Source organism: Triticum urartu, chromosome 2 (genome assembly GCF_003073215.2).
Source record: "Triticum urartu cultivar G1812 chromosome 2, Tu2.1, whole genome shotgun sequence".
NCBI lineage: Eukaryota > Viridiplantae > Streptophyta > Magnoliopsida > Poales > Poaceae > Triticum > Triticum urartu.
The window spans coordinates 203880582-203897039 of NC_053023.1; the positions used below are offsets into that span (position 1 = coordinate 203880582).

Below are 16458 nucleotides of genomic sequence, written 5' to 3' on the forward strand. Positions count from 1 at the left end.
AAGCTTGGTAAGATTTAAGGACGAATGTAATAATATCACTTTATTATTTAAATATATTTATAACAAAATGCTCAGCCCCTTTTTATTTTTTTGATAACATTGCTGGCTCAATTCAACATTATAATTAGAATCAGCCCAGCAAAATCATGTATTTCGAGAAAGTGCAAATGGCCTGTAATTTTTTAGGAAATAAAATAAATGAGCCGCATGGATGCTACATTTTTTTCACCCAGCCCAGCTAATGGCTGTAATTCAAAAAAATCAAATTGACTGTAAATTCTACCGTGCAAAAAAAGACTCTAAATTCTGAAAAAATGGGTTGAATACGTGCCACATTTTTGGAGGCTGAAATGTGGGCCAATAGGTCAAAGCCAACGCAAGTCATTGTCAATTTAGTCAACAAATGATTCTGACATGTTAGCCGTTGGATTTACATCCAACGACCGGCATCCATCTTCAATCTCTTGTCTTCTTCCTCCAGCGCAGCCGGGACCACCTCCCGCCTCCTGCTGCTAGCAGCTCTGCTTAGCAGGCTTCGCTATGAAGCGCTACTCCACTGTTGGCCAGGCCATCCCTCCATCCCTCCACACCTCCTTTTCTTCTCCACCGACTGCCGAACCACACCGCACTAGAACCAGTTAACCCTCGTACATCTCTCCGTCTGCGACTCTACTCCCGCGTCTTCCCATCTCCGGCTCGTTGCTGTCCGGGGCCTCGCCGTCGTCCACCACCTTGGATGCGCTCGGCGTAGCGTGGTCAACATGGTCAACAAACGACACCATCGGAAGTAGACTGTGCGTGGACAGGCTGACAGCTGGGTCCACGGCTGCACACAAGGAAATGCCTCCTTATTACGCGCAAAATAATGATTCCTCCACCTGACATCTGGGACCCACCGGAAGGGCCTCTGTATTTCGCGAAAATAACGTGCCCCCTACTGACATGTCGGACCCACCAGCTATCTTCGCACGCAAGGAAGTGCCTCCTTATTACGCACAAAAAATGAATATTCCCCCTGCCAGCTGGAACCCAGCATAGTGGGAGGCTGACTTGTGGGCCTACCAAGTTGACGGGGACGGAGGGCTTTGTCAACTTAGTCAATATGAACGATTCTAGCTCTTGTTACCGTATGATGTTCATCCAACGGTCGTAGTGCTTCTTCAACCTCTGGTCTTCTTGCTCCAGCCGCCCAAACCAGCGTCGGTCGTGCCGCGTGCTCCTGCTTCCCGTGGCCGGCTGTGATGCCGCGGAGGCCTCACCTCCCCCTACTACTCCCACCGCTGGCCAGGCCATCCCTCTACTCACCCACACCCCCTGTTATTCTGCGCCGACAGCAGCCACACACCGCAGTCGAACCAGTGAACCCTCGTACTCCTCTTCGCGTGGGCATCCACTGCTGCGTCTTCCCCGGCTCCGAGTCGTCCCCTTCCTAGTCCTCACCGTCGTCCACCGTCATGGTGCTCTCGGCGTGGCATGGTCAACGTGGTCAAGGAACGACTTCCATCGAACATGGACTGTACGTGGAGAGGCTGACAGTTGGGTCCACGGCCGCAGCAAGGAAGTGCCTCCTTATTACGTGCAAAATAATGATTCCTCCACCTGACAGCGAGGACCCACCGGACGGGCCACCGTGTTTCACGAAAAAATGTTTCCCCCTGACTGCTGGGACCCACCAGCTACATCTTCGCACGCAAGGAAGTGCATCCGGGCAAAGCAAAAATGATTCGCCCCCCTGACTACTGGGACCCACCAGCTACATCTTCGCACGCAAGGAAGTGCGTCCGGGCAAAAAAACGATTCGCCCCCCTGACTGCTGGGACCCACTAGCTACATCTTCGCACGCAAGGAAGTGCCTGACAGTCAGGACCCACCTGGTCGAAGCGTATGTAGCGTTGTCATTCTGGTCGCGAACGTGTATGTACATATATACTGGTGGATGTAGAGGCATGCACGTGTCGTAGTAGAGGCGCGTACGTGTCGTAGTAGAGGCACGTACGTGTCGTAGTAGAGGCGCGCATGTAGCATGTACACGTACGTACAACGGCCAGGGTGCAAGAAAGAAAATACAGCCACGTATGTGTACATACGGGCGGGGTCTCGAACGCCTACTCGTGCATATGTATGGCCAGGGCTCGTGTACATGGCTGGGTCGGAATGGAGAAACAACATCGTCGTCGTGTTCATGAGGAGGCAACGGAATGCGTCGTGTTCATGGGGAGGCAACATAATGCGTCGTGTTCATCGAGAGGGAACGGAACGCGTGGGAGCCAACCGGCTGGGTCGAAACGGAATGCGTGGTCGTGTTCATCGGGAGGGCTTGGACGGAACAGGCGATGAAAACGAGGTCTGGCATACCGCAAAACGGAGGAAACGGCCTTGTGTTCGACCGGCCACGTTCGAAACGGGATCCTGTTCATCGGGAGGGGTCTGGTGTACCGCAAAACGGAGGAAACGGACCTCCTACGGTCGAAACGGGGGTCCTGTTGATCGGGAGGGGTGTGGCGTACCGCAAAACGGAGGAAACGGACCTCCTACGGTCGAAACGGGGGTCTTGTTGATCGGGAGGGGTGTGGCGTACCGCAAAACGGATGAAACAGACTTGTGTTGGAGCGCTACGGTCGAAACGGGGGTCCTGTTCATCCGGAGGGGTGTGGCGTTCCGCAAAACGGGACTCCACGGGATACTGTTCATCTCCACCGTCGACCTCCTCCAGCCTCCACGGGCTACCATCTACCTCCTCTAGCCTCCACGGGCTCCTGTTCATCCAACCTCCACCGCGCGCTACTCCACCGGCTGCTGTTCAACCACCCCTCCACGGGCACCCCTCCACCGTCTACTGTTCATCCAGCCCTCCACCACACCACGGGGTCCTGTTCATCCAGAGGCAACACCACCGCTCACTGTTCATCCCAGAGGCAGCATCGATCGGCTTCAGTTAGCAGCAGTAGCGAAGGAATCGCTTGATCGGGTTCAGTTAACATCCATCGATCGATCGCTCGAGTTCAGTAACGCGTAGCCTGCAGTGCAATCGCTCGGGTTCACTTAGAAACCAACGCCTCGCTCGGGTTTAATTAGAGCCAACGCTTCGCACACAAGTGCGTACGTGTACGAGAGAAACGCGCATCGCTCGGCCCCCGACCTCCCACCGTAACAGGAAACTCCCCGAAATTTTCCTCCCCCTCGCTTCTACCACGGTTTTTCCGTCATGGACGGCCTAAAGAATGTCATGCGGCTGCGTCTCCGGCCCGCCCAGGACGAAAAGCCCATTTTCTGTCATGATTTTTTGTCATAGAAGTAGGAGCCCACCACATCTATGATGATACCGGGTTTTGTCACAATTATCGTCATAGAAGTGTCATATGTATGACAGAAATTTTTTTCGTTCGGCCCAAAATGTCACGGATGTGTCTTTTTTTTGTAGTGAGTGCTATGTCCATGGCTCACGCTCATGTATTGCGTGAAGATTGAAAAAGTTTGAGAACATCAAAAGTATGAAACAATTACTTGGATTGTCATCAGGGTTGTGCATGATTTAAACATTTTGTGTGATGAAGATAGAGCATAGCCAGACTATATGATTTTGTAGGGATAGCTTTCTTTAGCCATGTTATTTTGAGAAGACATAACTGCTTGGTTAGTATGCTTGAAGTATTATTATTATTATTATTATTATTATTATTATTATTATTATATTAAACTTTTATCTTGAATCTTATGGATCTGAATATTCTTGCCACAATAAAGAGAACTACATGGATAAATATGTTAGGTAGCATTCCACATCAAAAAATCTGTTTTTATCATTTACCTACTCGAGGACGAGCATGAATTAAGCTTGGAGATGCTTGATACGTCTCCAACGTATCTATAATTTTTGATTGTTCCATGCTATTATATTATCTGTTTTGGATGTTTATGGGCTTTATTATACACTTTTATATTATTTTTGGGACTAACTATTAACCGGAGGCCCAGCCCAAATTGTTGTTTTCTTGCCTATTTCAGTGTTTCGAAAAAAAGGAATATCAAACGGAGTCCAAACGGAATGAAACCTTCGGGAAAGTTATTTTTGGAACGGAAGCAATCCAGGAGACTTGGAGTAGACGTCAGGGAAGCTTTGAGGTGGCCACGAGGCAAGAAGGCGTGCCTGCCCCCTGGGCGCGCCCCCACCCTCATGGGCCCCTCGTGGCTCCCCTGACTGACTTCTTTCGCCTATATATATATATATCAATATACCCTAAAAACATCGGGGAGCAGAATAGATCGGGAGTTCTGCCGCCAGAAGCCTCCGTAGCCACCGAAAACCAATCTAGACCCGTTCCGGCACCCTGCCAGAGGGGGGAATCCCTCTCCGGTGGCCATCTTCATCATCCTGACGCTCTCCATGACGAGGAGGGAGTAGTTCACCCTCAGGGCTGAGGGTACGTACTAGTAGCTATGTGTTTGATCTCTCTCTCGTGTTCTTGAGGTGGTCCGATCTTGATGTATCGCAAGCTTTGCTATTATGGTTGGATCTTATAATGTTTCTCCCCCTCTACTCTCTTGTGATGAATTGAGTTTTCCCTTTAAAGTTATCTTATCGGATTGAGTCTTTAAGGATTTGAGAACACTTGATGTATGTCTTGCATGTGCTTATCTGTGGTGACAATGGGATATCACGTGATCCACTTGATGTATGTTTTGGTGATCAACTTGCGAGTTCCGTGACCTCGTGAACTTATGCATAGGGGTTGGCACACGTTTTCGTCTTGACTCTCCAGTAGAAACTTTGGGGCACTCTTTGAAGTTCTTTGTGTTGGTTGAATAGATGAATATGAGATTGTGTGATGCATATCGTATAATCATACCCACAGATACTTGAGGTGACATTGGAGTATCTAGGTGACATTAGGGTTTTGGTTGATTTGTGTCTTAAGGTGTTATTCTAGTACGAACTCTAGGATAGATTGAACGGAAAGAATAGCTTCGCGTTATTTTACTACGAACTCTTGAATAGATCGATCAGAAAGGATAACTTTGAGGTGGTTTCGTACCCTACCATAATATCTTTGTTTGTTCTCTGCTATTAGTGACTTTAGAGTGACTCTTTGTTGCATGTTGAGGAATAGTTATATGATCCAATTATGTTATTATTGTTGAGAGAACTTGCACTAGTGAAAGTATGAACCATAGACCTTGTTTCAATGCATTGCAATACCGTTTACGCTCATTTTTATCATTAGTTACCTTGCTGTTTTTATATTTTCAGATTATAAAAACCTATACCTACCATCCATATTGCACTTGTATCACCATCTCTTTGCCGAACTAGTGCACCTATACAATTTGCCATTGTATTGGGTGTGTTGGGGAAACCAGAGACTCTTTGTTATTTGGTTGCAGGGTTGTTTGAGAGAGACCATCTTCAACCTATGCCTCCCACGGATTGATAAACCTTAGGTCATCCACTTGAGGGAAATTTGCTATTGTCCTACAAACCTCTGCACTTGGAGGCCCAACAACGTCTACAAGAAGAAGGTTGCGTAGTAGACATCAATGCATTGCAGCACCATTGCGAACTGCTGGCGGCGAGCTGCGTTGTAGCGCGCCTTCGACCTCCTCCCCCTTGGGTGCTGCATTGCAGCACCAGTGCGAGCTACCGACAGTGGGTTGCGTTGCAGCACCGACATGGTGCAGCCCCAACTCTGGCCTGCCTCTTCCTGCTGCGTTGCAGCACCGACGCGTGCGGTGGCAGCCGTCGTTCCTCTCGAATTGCAGCAGCGATGGCATGGTGGTCGATGTCTCCTCTCCTAACACTGATGGTTATCCATCACAGCAGCAATGGCAGCAGAGGAAAAAAATCAAGGCCATGGCGAGCAACCGTACGAGAGAAAGCCACGGAGAAGAAAGGGGATTGCGTTGTGAAAGGATAGGGATGGGTGGTTCGCGTGCGATAGGAAAACGATCGTAATCAACCGACTGATTTTCAACTCGTGTAAACTGCTCCCTACACGCGCCACACATCCTTTCACTCTTTCCTTACCACATGCAAACCACCCATCACTCTTTCCTTATCCATGCAGCAGGAAGAGGGAGGCCGGAGTTAGGGCTGCACCCTGCCAGTGGTGCAACGCGGCTCACTGCCGGCAGCTCGCGGTGGTGCTACAACACATCACCCAAGGGAGAGGAGGTCGAAGGCGCGCTGCAACGCAGCTCGCCATCAGCAGTTCGCAACAGTGCTGCATCGCATCACACAAGGAAGAGGAGGCCGGAGGCGTCGGTGCTACAACCCAGCTCGCCGTCGGTGCTGCAAGTGCTGTGACCATGCATCTCGCCGACGACAGAGCTGCCGGTGGTGGAGCTGCAATGTAATGCATGGGGTGTTGCGAGCCTGCGACCAACGGATCTCGCTGGCGGTGAAGCTTCACTTCAATGCCCAAGTTTTTTTCTGCGTGGTGGAGTGGCAACTGCGAGTTAGACGGCGATACATACGACGACGACGGACACGTTGCGTTTGCTGCTGCAAGTGTCCAGAGGTCAGAGGAGAACGAGGCAGAGGCCAGATCGATGCGTTGAGAGCAGATCGAAGCGGCACTGCGTTGACCCATCCAACAGGAACGAGGGACGGATCCGACAGTTCGCTACCCGATTGATTTCCTGGAGAAATCAGTCGGCTGGTTTGTAGCACTCGCCTTTGATAAATCGCAATTACCTAATCATGCGCGCGCTTGTTGGCTAAAACGAGCGGACGCCCTCACAGTCACAGGCATGCATGGAAAAAGATTTGTCTGATAGCGCATGCATGGTGTAGCATTAAATGCGTTTGTACTAGTCACTTTGACTTAGAGAAAACAGATTTACATGCATTTATTTTGGGTTTCTGAATGTTTAAAAAGTCATATATTTCAAACCGTGCATCCGAATTTAGATCCGTTTTCACCATTGGAATCTCCGTGATGAGATCTTTTAAAAGAGATCCCGCATGAGTATGTTTCGACGATTTTTTATACCGACTTTATTGCTATATGGTGTAACTCTGTTACTACACGGTGCATCTTTAGTATTGCATGGTGCAATTTCTTATAAAACCAATTTTTAGAGTTGCATGATCCATTTTCCTATGTGGTTGCAACCTAGCAACCATGGCAACCAACTTTTTGAGTCATGCAACTAGTTTATTGTCCCATCCAACTACCTAGTAGTCGATGTGCAACTCTCCTTCCTACTCATGGATGTGTACTATTTCACTATCTGCACATCCTGCCCCACCCTAGCCTACCAACGATATGTGCAAGTTAGTCTGTTGTTGCAGCCAACTACCTAGTAGTCAATGTGCAACCTTTTTCCCTTCCTACTTGTGAATGTGTAGTTTTAGTTGGCAGTGGAACAGACTAAGTTGCACATAGTCTGCAAGACAGTTGGCCGGGACAATAGGCGAAGTTGCACATCTCACTAGCAGGGATTTGTTGGATGGTAAAAAACTACACATCCATAAGAGAAAAGAAAAGTTGCCTATATGCAGGCCATAAAGTTGGACATCTCACTAACAAGGGGTGATTGGGACTAGGTGCTTGCAGTGAAAACTACACTTCCGTGAGGTACGAGAGAAAATTGCAAGACGACTGTTAGGCAGTTGGTCGTGGTAGCATCCAAAGTTGCACATCCAGTACTAGGTTGTTGGCCAAGGCAACAATAGTGAAAACTACACATTTACAGGTAGGGGAAAAGTTGCACATCAACTACTAGCTAGTTGGACGGGGCAGTAGACGAAGTTGCACATCTCAATGGTAGAGGATATTTTAGGGTGGATGTGGCATTAGTGAAAACTGCATGTCCACGGGGCAGAGGGAAAGTTGCACATCGAGTGTCAGTTAGTTGCACATCAACTACTAGGCACTTGCACCTAACAGGGACTAAATTGCACACAAAAAGTTCGTCGAAACATATCCATACAAGATCTAGTTTTGAAGAGCACGTCACGAGGATGCGTACGGTGAAAGCGAATCTTAATTTTGATGTTCGTTTCAAAATTTATGACTTTTTAAAAAAAATGAAAACCAAAACAAATGTGTTCATACCTGTTTGCATCAGTGAAAAATGCACGCTCACAAGTAGGGGGAGTTGCACATCCACCGCTAGGTAGTTGCACATAGACTACTAGACAGTTGCACGAAACGGAAAATAAATTGCACACACAAAAGTTCGTCGAAACATCACATGCGTGATCTAGTTTTGAAGAGCACGTCGTGAAGATTCCAATGGTGAAAACAGATTGCAATTCCGACGCGCAAATTGAAAGTTATGCCTTTTTAAAATTTTGAAACAAAAAATTAAATGCACAAAAGAATAAAGTGCATGCACCGAAAGATATGGCTATGCTGCTATTTAATACAGTTTTGCTAAAGCACATCTAGATGTGCCATAAGTATTGCACATCTAAGTCATATATCATTGATTTTACGTTGAGATTCGTGTGGGTATTTTTTTTCTTTTTTCTTTTCCTCTTTGTGCTTGATTCACTCACTTAGATGTGCAATAACTAGAGCACATCTAGATGTGTTCTAGACACACCCTATTTAATACGTCACGGGAAAATGACTTAGATGAAAAAGATTTTTTTAATTAGAAAAAGGGACAAAAAGTTTCTTCAAATAACCGACCGCTCACTAACCATACTAGACGGCTGGGCGCCGGCTAGACGCGTCCGGATCTAGCCTCACTAATTTGAGGATTTTTTTTTCTTTTTGAAAATCAGGGGCCTCCCCCGGCTCCAAATTTTCATCATCCAGCGAAAACCACATGGATGGCGTCCGCCTCACGAGGGTTCTTCTGCTGATACTCTAGTGTGCTCCTCCCGCAGTGTGCAGCTCCACGTAGCTTTAGTCCACGACGGGGTCTCCAGCCCTTGCTTGCAGCTCGTTACCCCGGTTCCAGCTCCAGAGGATTTTTTTGTTTTTGTTTTTGGGAACTACGAACAAGGCATCTTGTGTATGGGCCTCGCCTTGTGGACTCGTTCAGACAATGGGCCGTGTGGTCTGGCCCAAAATACTGCGCCTCACATGCCGCAAGATCTCACGGAGCCAAACCACACCCGCACCAGAGTCGTCCCCACCACGCACGGGAAAACCTCGCAGGCAACCGGCCTCCTCCTCCACCGCCGCCGCCGCCGCCGCCGTCGAAGCATCAGAAGCAGCAAGAGTAAGATGTCGTTCCGGGCGCGGGAGATTTACAAGAAGGTGGTGCGCCGCGTGGGCGGGGAGGGGAAGCTGCCGGCGGAGGTGATGGACACAGTGAAGAACATACTCCCGAATAGCAAGGTCGTCATGGGCCGGGCCAAGCGCGGCATCTTCGCCGGCCGCCACATCCAGTTCGGCAACAAGGTCTCCGAGGACGGCGGCAACAAGTATGCAAATTCTCACCCGCCTCTTCCCTCGTGCAATCTCTTCTGATCCATGCGCGCATACATTCCGAACCGTAATGCATATGTTCAGTCGTTGGAATGGGAAAAATGATGCGTTTGACGTTTCTTGAGATCATTTCTATTTGAGTGTGTGTGTGTGTGTGGTGTGGGGGGGGGGGGGGGGGGGGGGGGTGACGTGACGAGTGTTGCCTATCTTGTTTGGGAATTTGAGTTGCGAAATGCTGCTTTTGTTAGTTCATGTTGCCACAAATCACTATGAAGAATGGAGGAAATGCTGCTGAGGGGGTTATGAGACGAAAGGGAGAGGTGTAGTGAGGCCACCGCTTGTATTCCCTAATAATCATAAGGTGTAGATAGTTAAATCCTACTCCCTCTGTAAACTAATATAAGACGTTTTAGATCATTAAGTAGTGATCTATATTAGTTTACAGAGGTAGTACTAATTGTTCAGTAATAAGGAGTAATATTACATTTTTGATAGGACTGTTCTCTTGGATAGCTTGCACACAAGTTACATTTGCATTAGCATTTCATTCACATGGCTGAGAGCTTTGGACCAATTGGTTTGAATTTTTTATGAATTGATCCAGCTATCTATATCTTCATGTCCACACAAGCACAAATGGACAATCGGAAATTTCCCAATTATTGTTTTGATGCCTGTAGTTTCTACAGTTCTACTTGTATATTTCTCAAGGCACAAATTAATCTAATGTTTGGAGTAAATTCAGCCCTGAGTAAACTCACATTCTTCTATGCCTCATTGTCGCTCATGTTGACCGTGTGGCCGGCTGGCCCTTTCTCCTTCTGGTCCGCGATCTCAGAATCGGCCGGATCGAAACTGCCCTCGTTGATAGGAGGAGGCACGTCGTCGCGTTGAATCCCAGCAGCACATAAACAAACGATCTCACTGTGATGCTAATTGCGTGACTTCTGCCTTTGTTTAGGGGTAGGAGACTTGTGCTAGGTTTCCATGTCCATGGCCTTTTTTCTTCTGATGGTGAGCTTCGGCTTGGGTTTTCTTGGGCCTTTCGGCCTGCTATCTGATTTGGAATCTGATATAGATAGGATAGCCGGTGGCCTGGCAAGTACCCTTTATGTTGCATTAGTGTTACAGGGGGCGGGGGGTAGGCGTGAGAGATGCTAGATTAGCTAGATACGTAATCGCTACCAAGGGTGGGAAAATACGTCAGGGGGGTCTCGCCCCCCCTTGGATCTGTCCCTGATCATATATTAGATTGTTCAGCTCTGTAATTGATGTAGTTTCTTAATCAGCACCGACTTGAGAATTGGATGAGCTGAGGATCAAATCAGGTCTTGTTGGGATTCACTCCATTTTGTACCGGCTTTGATAGTCTTGATCAGAACAAGATGCATGCAATTCTTTGATGATTGGAATGTCAAGAGTCTAGAAGATTAGGCAGGCTTTTATGATGTAACAGCACGCATTATGGTAACACTAGAGTTATATAATTGTCTGCCTTTTTTTTCCTCGAAGAGCATCAAGGATAGAGAGTATGCTCAGCCCCAAGCAACAAATATGGTGGATCGTACGGGTTGATAGCCGCCAATCCCTTGGCGCCAGCCAAAGCGCAGGTTCTGGCCTCCTCCAGAATAGTTTGGATAAGAAGAGTAGAGGAGGGGCGCGTGTTTTCGAAATTACAGGCGTTCCTGTGCTTCCGCAGATGCCATTTGACAAGGACGCCTAGCGAGGCCACACCTTTACACAGAGAAGTTGGAGATGCAGCCTAGAGTCCCACCAGTCATAGAAGCTCTCATCACTCACAGGCAAGAGCGAGGGAAACCTGCAGGCGGCGTATGCCCCATGCCGAACACTATTAGGTCATGAAAACAGAGAAAGGAAGCCCCTTCGTACTCATCAGTGTTATTTCTCAGAAAGCTGGTCAGGGAAGTTAGCAAGCTGTTTACTTGCTTCAGCTACGTTATGCCACACTATTTGGTTCTGTAGCGATAATGACAAATTCAATCAAAGTTCAGTCATATTTAAAATGTGTGAAACAGAAATCGTATAATCTTGCAAAACCTCATTTATCTCCTTCCCGACCTTGCCACCAGGCCCAACACCGTTTTAAGCTGTTAGTGTGGCCTCACGATTCATTTGGTCCTTCATGATCCAATGTTATTAACTTCGCACACCTGTTTTTTGGAAGGAGAAGAGTAGGAGAACGATTCCAGTCACTCGTCTTATTCTTGATACATAAATCCAATTGTTCCTAGCAGGTACTTATTTTGTTGAAAAACTTGCAAACAAGTGTTTGCACATCTTATCATTGAGAGGAGAAGCAAAATAGTTACACTAGTTGGGCAACAAACGCCAAGTCATAGACAGACAACACACATAACATAAACACCCTAGCTACTCATGGCAGTCATGCAGCCGGTAGTTTAAAAGCCCATCGCCACCACTCGGCCTTCTTGATTCCATTGGGCACTGTCAGGATGTCCTTGCTCACCCCTTGGAACACCCTGCTGTTCTGTTCACACCAGATGGACCAAACATTCAGGATGACCATGAAGTTGAAATCCTCTCTTCTAGCTTGGGGGTGCTTGTACATGGTCAGCCACCGTCTCAGGTGGGGTGGCGGAAGTGCGACCTGCCCAGCAGAGGATAAGGCCCCAAAGGTCTGTTGTCCACGAGCAGCTGATTGAGAGATGTTCCGCAGACTCTGATTCCTGTGAGCAGATACTTTTCTTGATGGTGTTACTTGATTCAGTTGTCATGTGGACTAACTCTTAGTTGGTTGATGAACTAAAGCACCGAACCACATTAATTCAGGAACTCCGTGACCTCTGGCCAGTGCAAAGCTGCTAATGATGACTGATCATCCTTGTAACCTTTTGGTTTGCAGCTTTTCATCTTGTCTGTAGCATCACAGTAGGGATGAAAATGGAGTGGAAAGTTTCCGCTTTTCCAGAGGAAAAATGGAAACGGAGAGGAAATATGAAAACGGAAATGGAAATTTGCAAAACGGAAATGGAAATGGAATTTTTTATGCGGAAACGGAAACAAAAACGGATTGGTGTTTTTCTGGTGGGACAGAAGTGGAAATGGAACTTTCCGTTTCCGTCAATATGGAATTTCTGTTTCTACTATGGGCCTATGGCTGCTTTGTAGCCCAACTACCAAACAACACACAATGACACAATGAGTAGAATGAGCAGAATGGATCATTTGGGGGCCAAACACGTACTCAACTTGACCATATACGGAATTGTCATGTACTACTACAATACTATCCTATGTTGCTAACACAACCATATTATTTTGTAGACATGTTAACAATTCCATAATTTGTTTGTTTTTCGTCTATATTTCTCTATTATTCAAGGGTGTTTTAAGTTCTGGTCAGCAAACTGTTTTGTTTCCGTGTCCGCTCTGTATTCGCTCAGTGTCTGTTTCCGTATTCGTTTTCGGGGTTTCTGTATTCGTTTCCGCTTCTACAAAAAAAAATATGAAAACAAATATGATAGCACCCAGTTCCGTCCGTTTCTGCGCCGTTTTCATCCCTGCATCACAGTAGTACTAGCCTACTAGGAGCTGCATTCTTGGATATCTTTAACAAAAGTGATAGTGTTACCATTTATTTTGGATGTCTAATTACGTGCTAGACAACCCAGAAATATCCTGGCAGCTTGCAAATTTTAAACACTGCCTGCTAATTATTTTACCATGTGGCTCAAGCCTTTCTTAAGAATCTCCCTACCTCCTTCCGATCTTTGTATATTGACCACCTTTTGCTTACGGAGCATTTTCTTTGTTCAGGTCAAGGCGAAACTGGAAGCCAAACGTTCAGGAGAAACGTCTTTTCAGTTATATTCATGACCGACACATTAGAGTCAAAGTAACCACTCATGCACTGCGGTGCATTGACAAAGCTGGTGGGATCGATGAATACCTCCTGAAGACACCTTACAACAAAATGGATACTGAGATGGGAATAGCCTGGAAGGCAAAGATTGAGAAGATGTATTCAGAGCTAGCTGGGATGGAAGTTGGCTTCTTCCCTCCTGAGAAAGAGGCTAAGATAGAGCAGGGTTTCGAGGAGATTCGATCGGCCAAGAGAGAGTTCCGCAGCGAATCAAGAAGGGCTTTGGGTGTGGCAAAGCAGAGTCAGCTAGAAGCAACTAAAGCTGATGATGACGAAACAACTGAAGTCGTGGATACAAATGAAGAGGCGTCTGATGTCGCAGAGAAGTCTTAGCTTGGACCTGCGTGCCATTGTTAATGGTAAATGTGGTTCTGTAGCTTTTGTTTCAGGAATAATCATCATCCCTTTGTTGAACTTTACTTTATCCGCCAAATATGCTAACTGTTAGATATTGAAGACTTTGTTGGCATATCGGTGATAAATGACTTGCACAGTTCCACTCTGTTATACCTGAAAGTTTGAAATATGTTACTAGAAAAGGGATGCACAGTTGTTTTATTTAATTTATTTATATTTGACTCATTATTGGTCCATTTGAACCCTCTCCTTGTCATGGCAGACTGAAGTACTTTTAGGATATGCATTGTCTTGATGTCATCTTTCTCTTGTGATTTCAAGTCACATAAGGGCAAAAAATTGTCTGTATAGGTGTTACAACGAATTGTTAAATGTCATTTCCTTCATGCATTTTTTTGTATTGGGTACCTGGGTCTAATTATCTGATTCTCCATAAGACCATCATAAGAAATACTCCCTCTGTTCACTTTTATAAGACCTTGAAGACATTTCAGACAATGTGCAAAACAGCTCATTTTGAGTTGTCTGAAACGACTTACAAAAGTGAACATAGGGAGTACTACATGTTGCACTTATTCACATACGACTACAACTTAAAAAATCAATTTCAGATGGGCCATTTTCTAGCCCAAAGTTATGTTAGAACTGAGATACTCCTTTTCTTGCAGATAAAAAAGGAAGAGAAACATTGATGTCCTTGACAAAACAATGGAAGGTTTTCATTTCATATAAACAGGGGAGAATATCTTGCAAGTCAATGACCCCTTTTTCTCAGAACACTGCAGTGTATCTTAGGCCTAACTGTCAAGGCTACCATCTACCCGGAGCACATCTCGGTGTTGCAATGACTTGTTAATTTCGTGGAAGTTTTGTACAAGCACTGAATTCTTAAGTGTCAGGATTGAGGTGTTCTCTTCTCAAGTCTTTCTAGCCCATTCAACTGAAATGTCGAAATAATATATTCGTGACAGGATAAACACTTATCAGCTGGAGTTGTAGCATTCGGTAGCTGATTTCTGTTACATCTCAAATACTTGGCACGTCATTGTTGTCATTGGTTTGGAACTTGTAGCCCTCTTTTGGAGATGTTGGTAGCTGTGGTTCTAGATTTAAGCCTGGCGGTATGTTTAGCTGGTCTTTGCTGTTCCCGTTGATCAAGCAGTTTGGGATATGTCCCGGATGACTAGGCTGATGCTTGTATGAACTTCTATATGGTTTTCTTAATGAAAATCGTGGGGAAACCCCTCTAAAAAAAAATTTGGCACGGTGTTTACTGACTGGGAATTAATATTAATAACTAAAAAAGCAAAAGAAGATTTGGATGAATTATTTGGTTGGACTAAACTGTGTACTCGTGGCTGTTGAGCTCTAACTGCAAGTTACTATTCGTTGTTACATCGGATTTGTGCGCAGTTTGTCTTAATGTTTACTCTTCATATGACTGATCTCAAGATAGAATCATACTTAAGTGCTTGTTGACATATTATCAACAGGGAAGTTACATTGCCGGCTTCCAAATATGAACAAACATAAAAGGCCTGAAAGCAACACGGCCATTATGCGGATCCATCTAGCCTAGCTTGGCGAGGACATCGCTGAGAACAGTCTTGGTCTCGCCGTAGTACTTCTCGGCCTCGGTGGGGCTCTTGATCTTGGCTGCATGGTCAAGCTGCAAACAAAATGGAGAAGCTCACACCTGTTAGTCCTGCAATTCTTCTTGAGAAAATGTTCAGGTTTGATGCAGTAAGAATTAAGATGGCCATGTTTCTGAAGAGACATAAGGTAATAGCTGAAATTGCGAGATGGTAGGTTTCTTACCCCGTCGAGGGTGGCGAAGAGCTTGCCGGTGAGGTCCTTGAGGTCCTTCTTCTCCTCCTTGGTGGTCTTGGAGGAGATGACGGTCTTGAGGTCGTAGCGCAGGTAGGAGGCCCTGAGGCGGAGGTCGTTCATGACGTACGGCCATTGCTTCTTGTCGATGAGCGGCTTGAGGTTGAGGATGTCCTGGGCCGACTCCTTGGCCCGCACCGCCGCCTCCGCCGGTGGCAGCGGCTGCAGGTAGAACCGGTTCTTCAGGGGCAGGTCGAAGTCCCTTGCCTCGTCCGAGTTGTCCGTTCCGGCTGAACACACACACCCAAATCATCCATCAGATCAGGCGTAAAATTCTACTCCTTGCTATACTATATTATTATTGTGTAAAGCGAGTATAGATGATGTACGAGCGGCTGGAGGCACTCACGGAGTCCACCGGAGAGCGGCGGCGGGGGGCCAACCTTGATGGCCGCGACGGTGCCGGCGTGCACCACCTGAGCGAACGCGCTCCCGACGACTCCGCTGGCCATGAGGCCAAGGACCGCGCGGCGACCGGCGGCCTCGGCCTCCGCCGACGACGCCCTCACGGTGAACCTGCTGGCGCGCCTGCCGGCCGGGCCTGGGAGACGCACGCCCTGCGACAGGCCGGTCATGGACGCCATGGTTTGCGCCATCTCAAGCTTTGCTTCTCTCTTCTCTTCTTGCTCTGTGTTTCTCTCTTATCCCTCTTGAGAAGCTAGCGATCTCTCGATCGACTGCCAAAAATATATGAGGAGGACGTGTAGCGTGTTGCTGTCCTATGCGGCGCGAAACCTTATCTGACTGGATAAGTTCGCGGCCAATGCGCGCGCGCCGTGTGGCACCGGCTTGTGGCATGCTGCGTCGCCTGACCTCCATTTGGATTGCGCCCTGGCCAATGAGTGACAGACATGTGTCGACGGTGCTTGGGCTTCAGTTGGCCAGTAAGATTTCCTTGTTTTGTCACTTTGTTATATCTGGATA

At 47.0% G+C, this 16458-nt stretch overlaps 2 protein-coding genes across 2 annotated transcripts; one reads left to right on the forward strand and one right to left on the reverse strand.

Annotated features, from left to right (window-relative positions):
* The first annotated feature begins 9023 nt into the window (after positions 1-9023).
* Positions 9024-14669, forward strand: LOC125536770. Its single transcript, XM_048700025.1, has 3 exons — positions 9024-9382; positions 13185-13649; positions 14316-14669. The coding sequence occupies exons 1-2, from the start codon at positions 9039-9041 to the stop codon at positions 13621-13623; spliced, it is 783 nt and encodes a 260-aa protein (XP_048555982.1). The 5' UTR covers positions 9024-9038; the 3' UTR covers positions 13624-13649; positions 14316-14669.
* Positions 14670-15085: 416 nt separating this feature from the next.
* LOC125536771 (oxygen-evolving enhancer protein 3, chloroplastic-like) lies at positions 15086-16205 on the reverse strand. Its single transcript, XM_048700026.1, has 3 exons — positions 15884-16205; positions 15466-15764; positions 15086-15316 (listed from the first exon to the last, which is right to left on the reverse strand). Exons 1-3 carry the CDS (start codon positions 16128-16130, stop codon positions 15218-15220), a joined length of 645 nt encoding a protein of 214 aa, XP_048555983.1. The 5' UTR covers positions 16131-16205; the 3' UTR covers positions 15086-15217.
* Between the last annotated feature and the right edge of the window lie 253 nt (positions 16206-16458).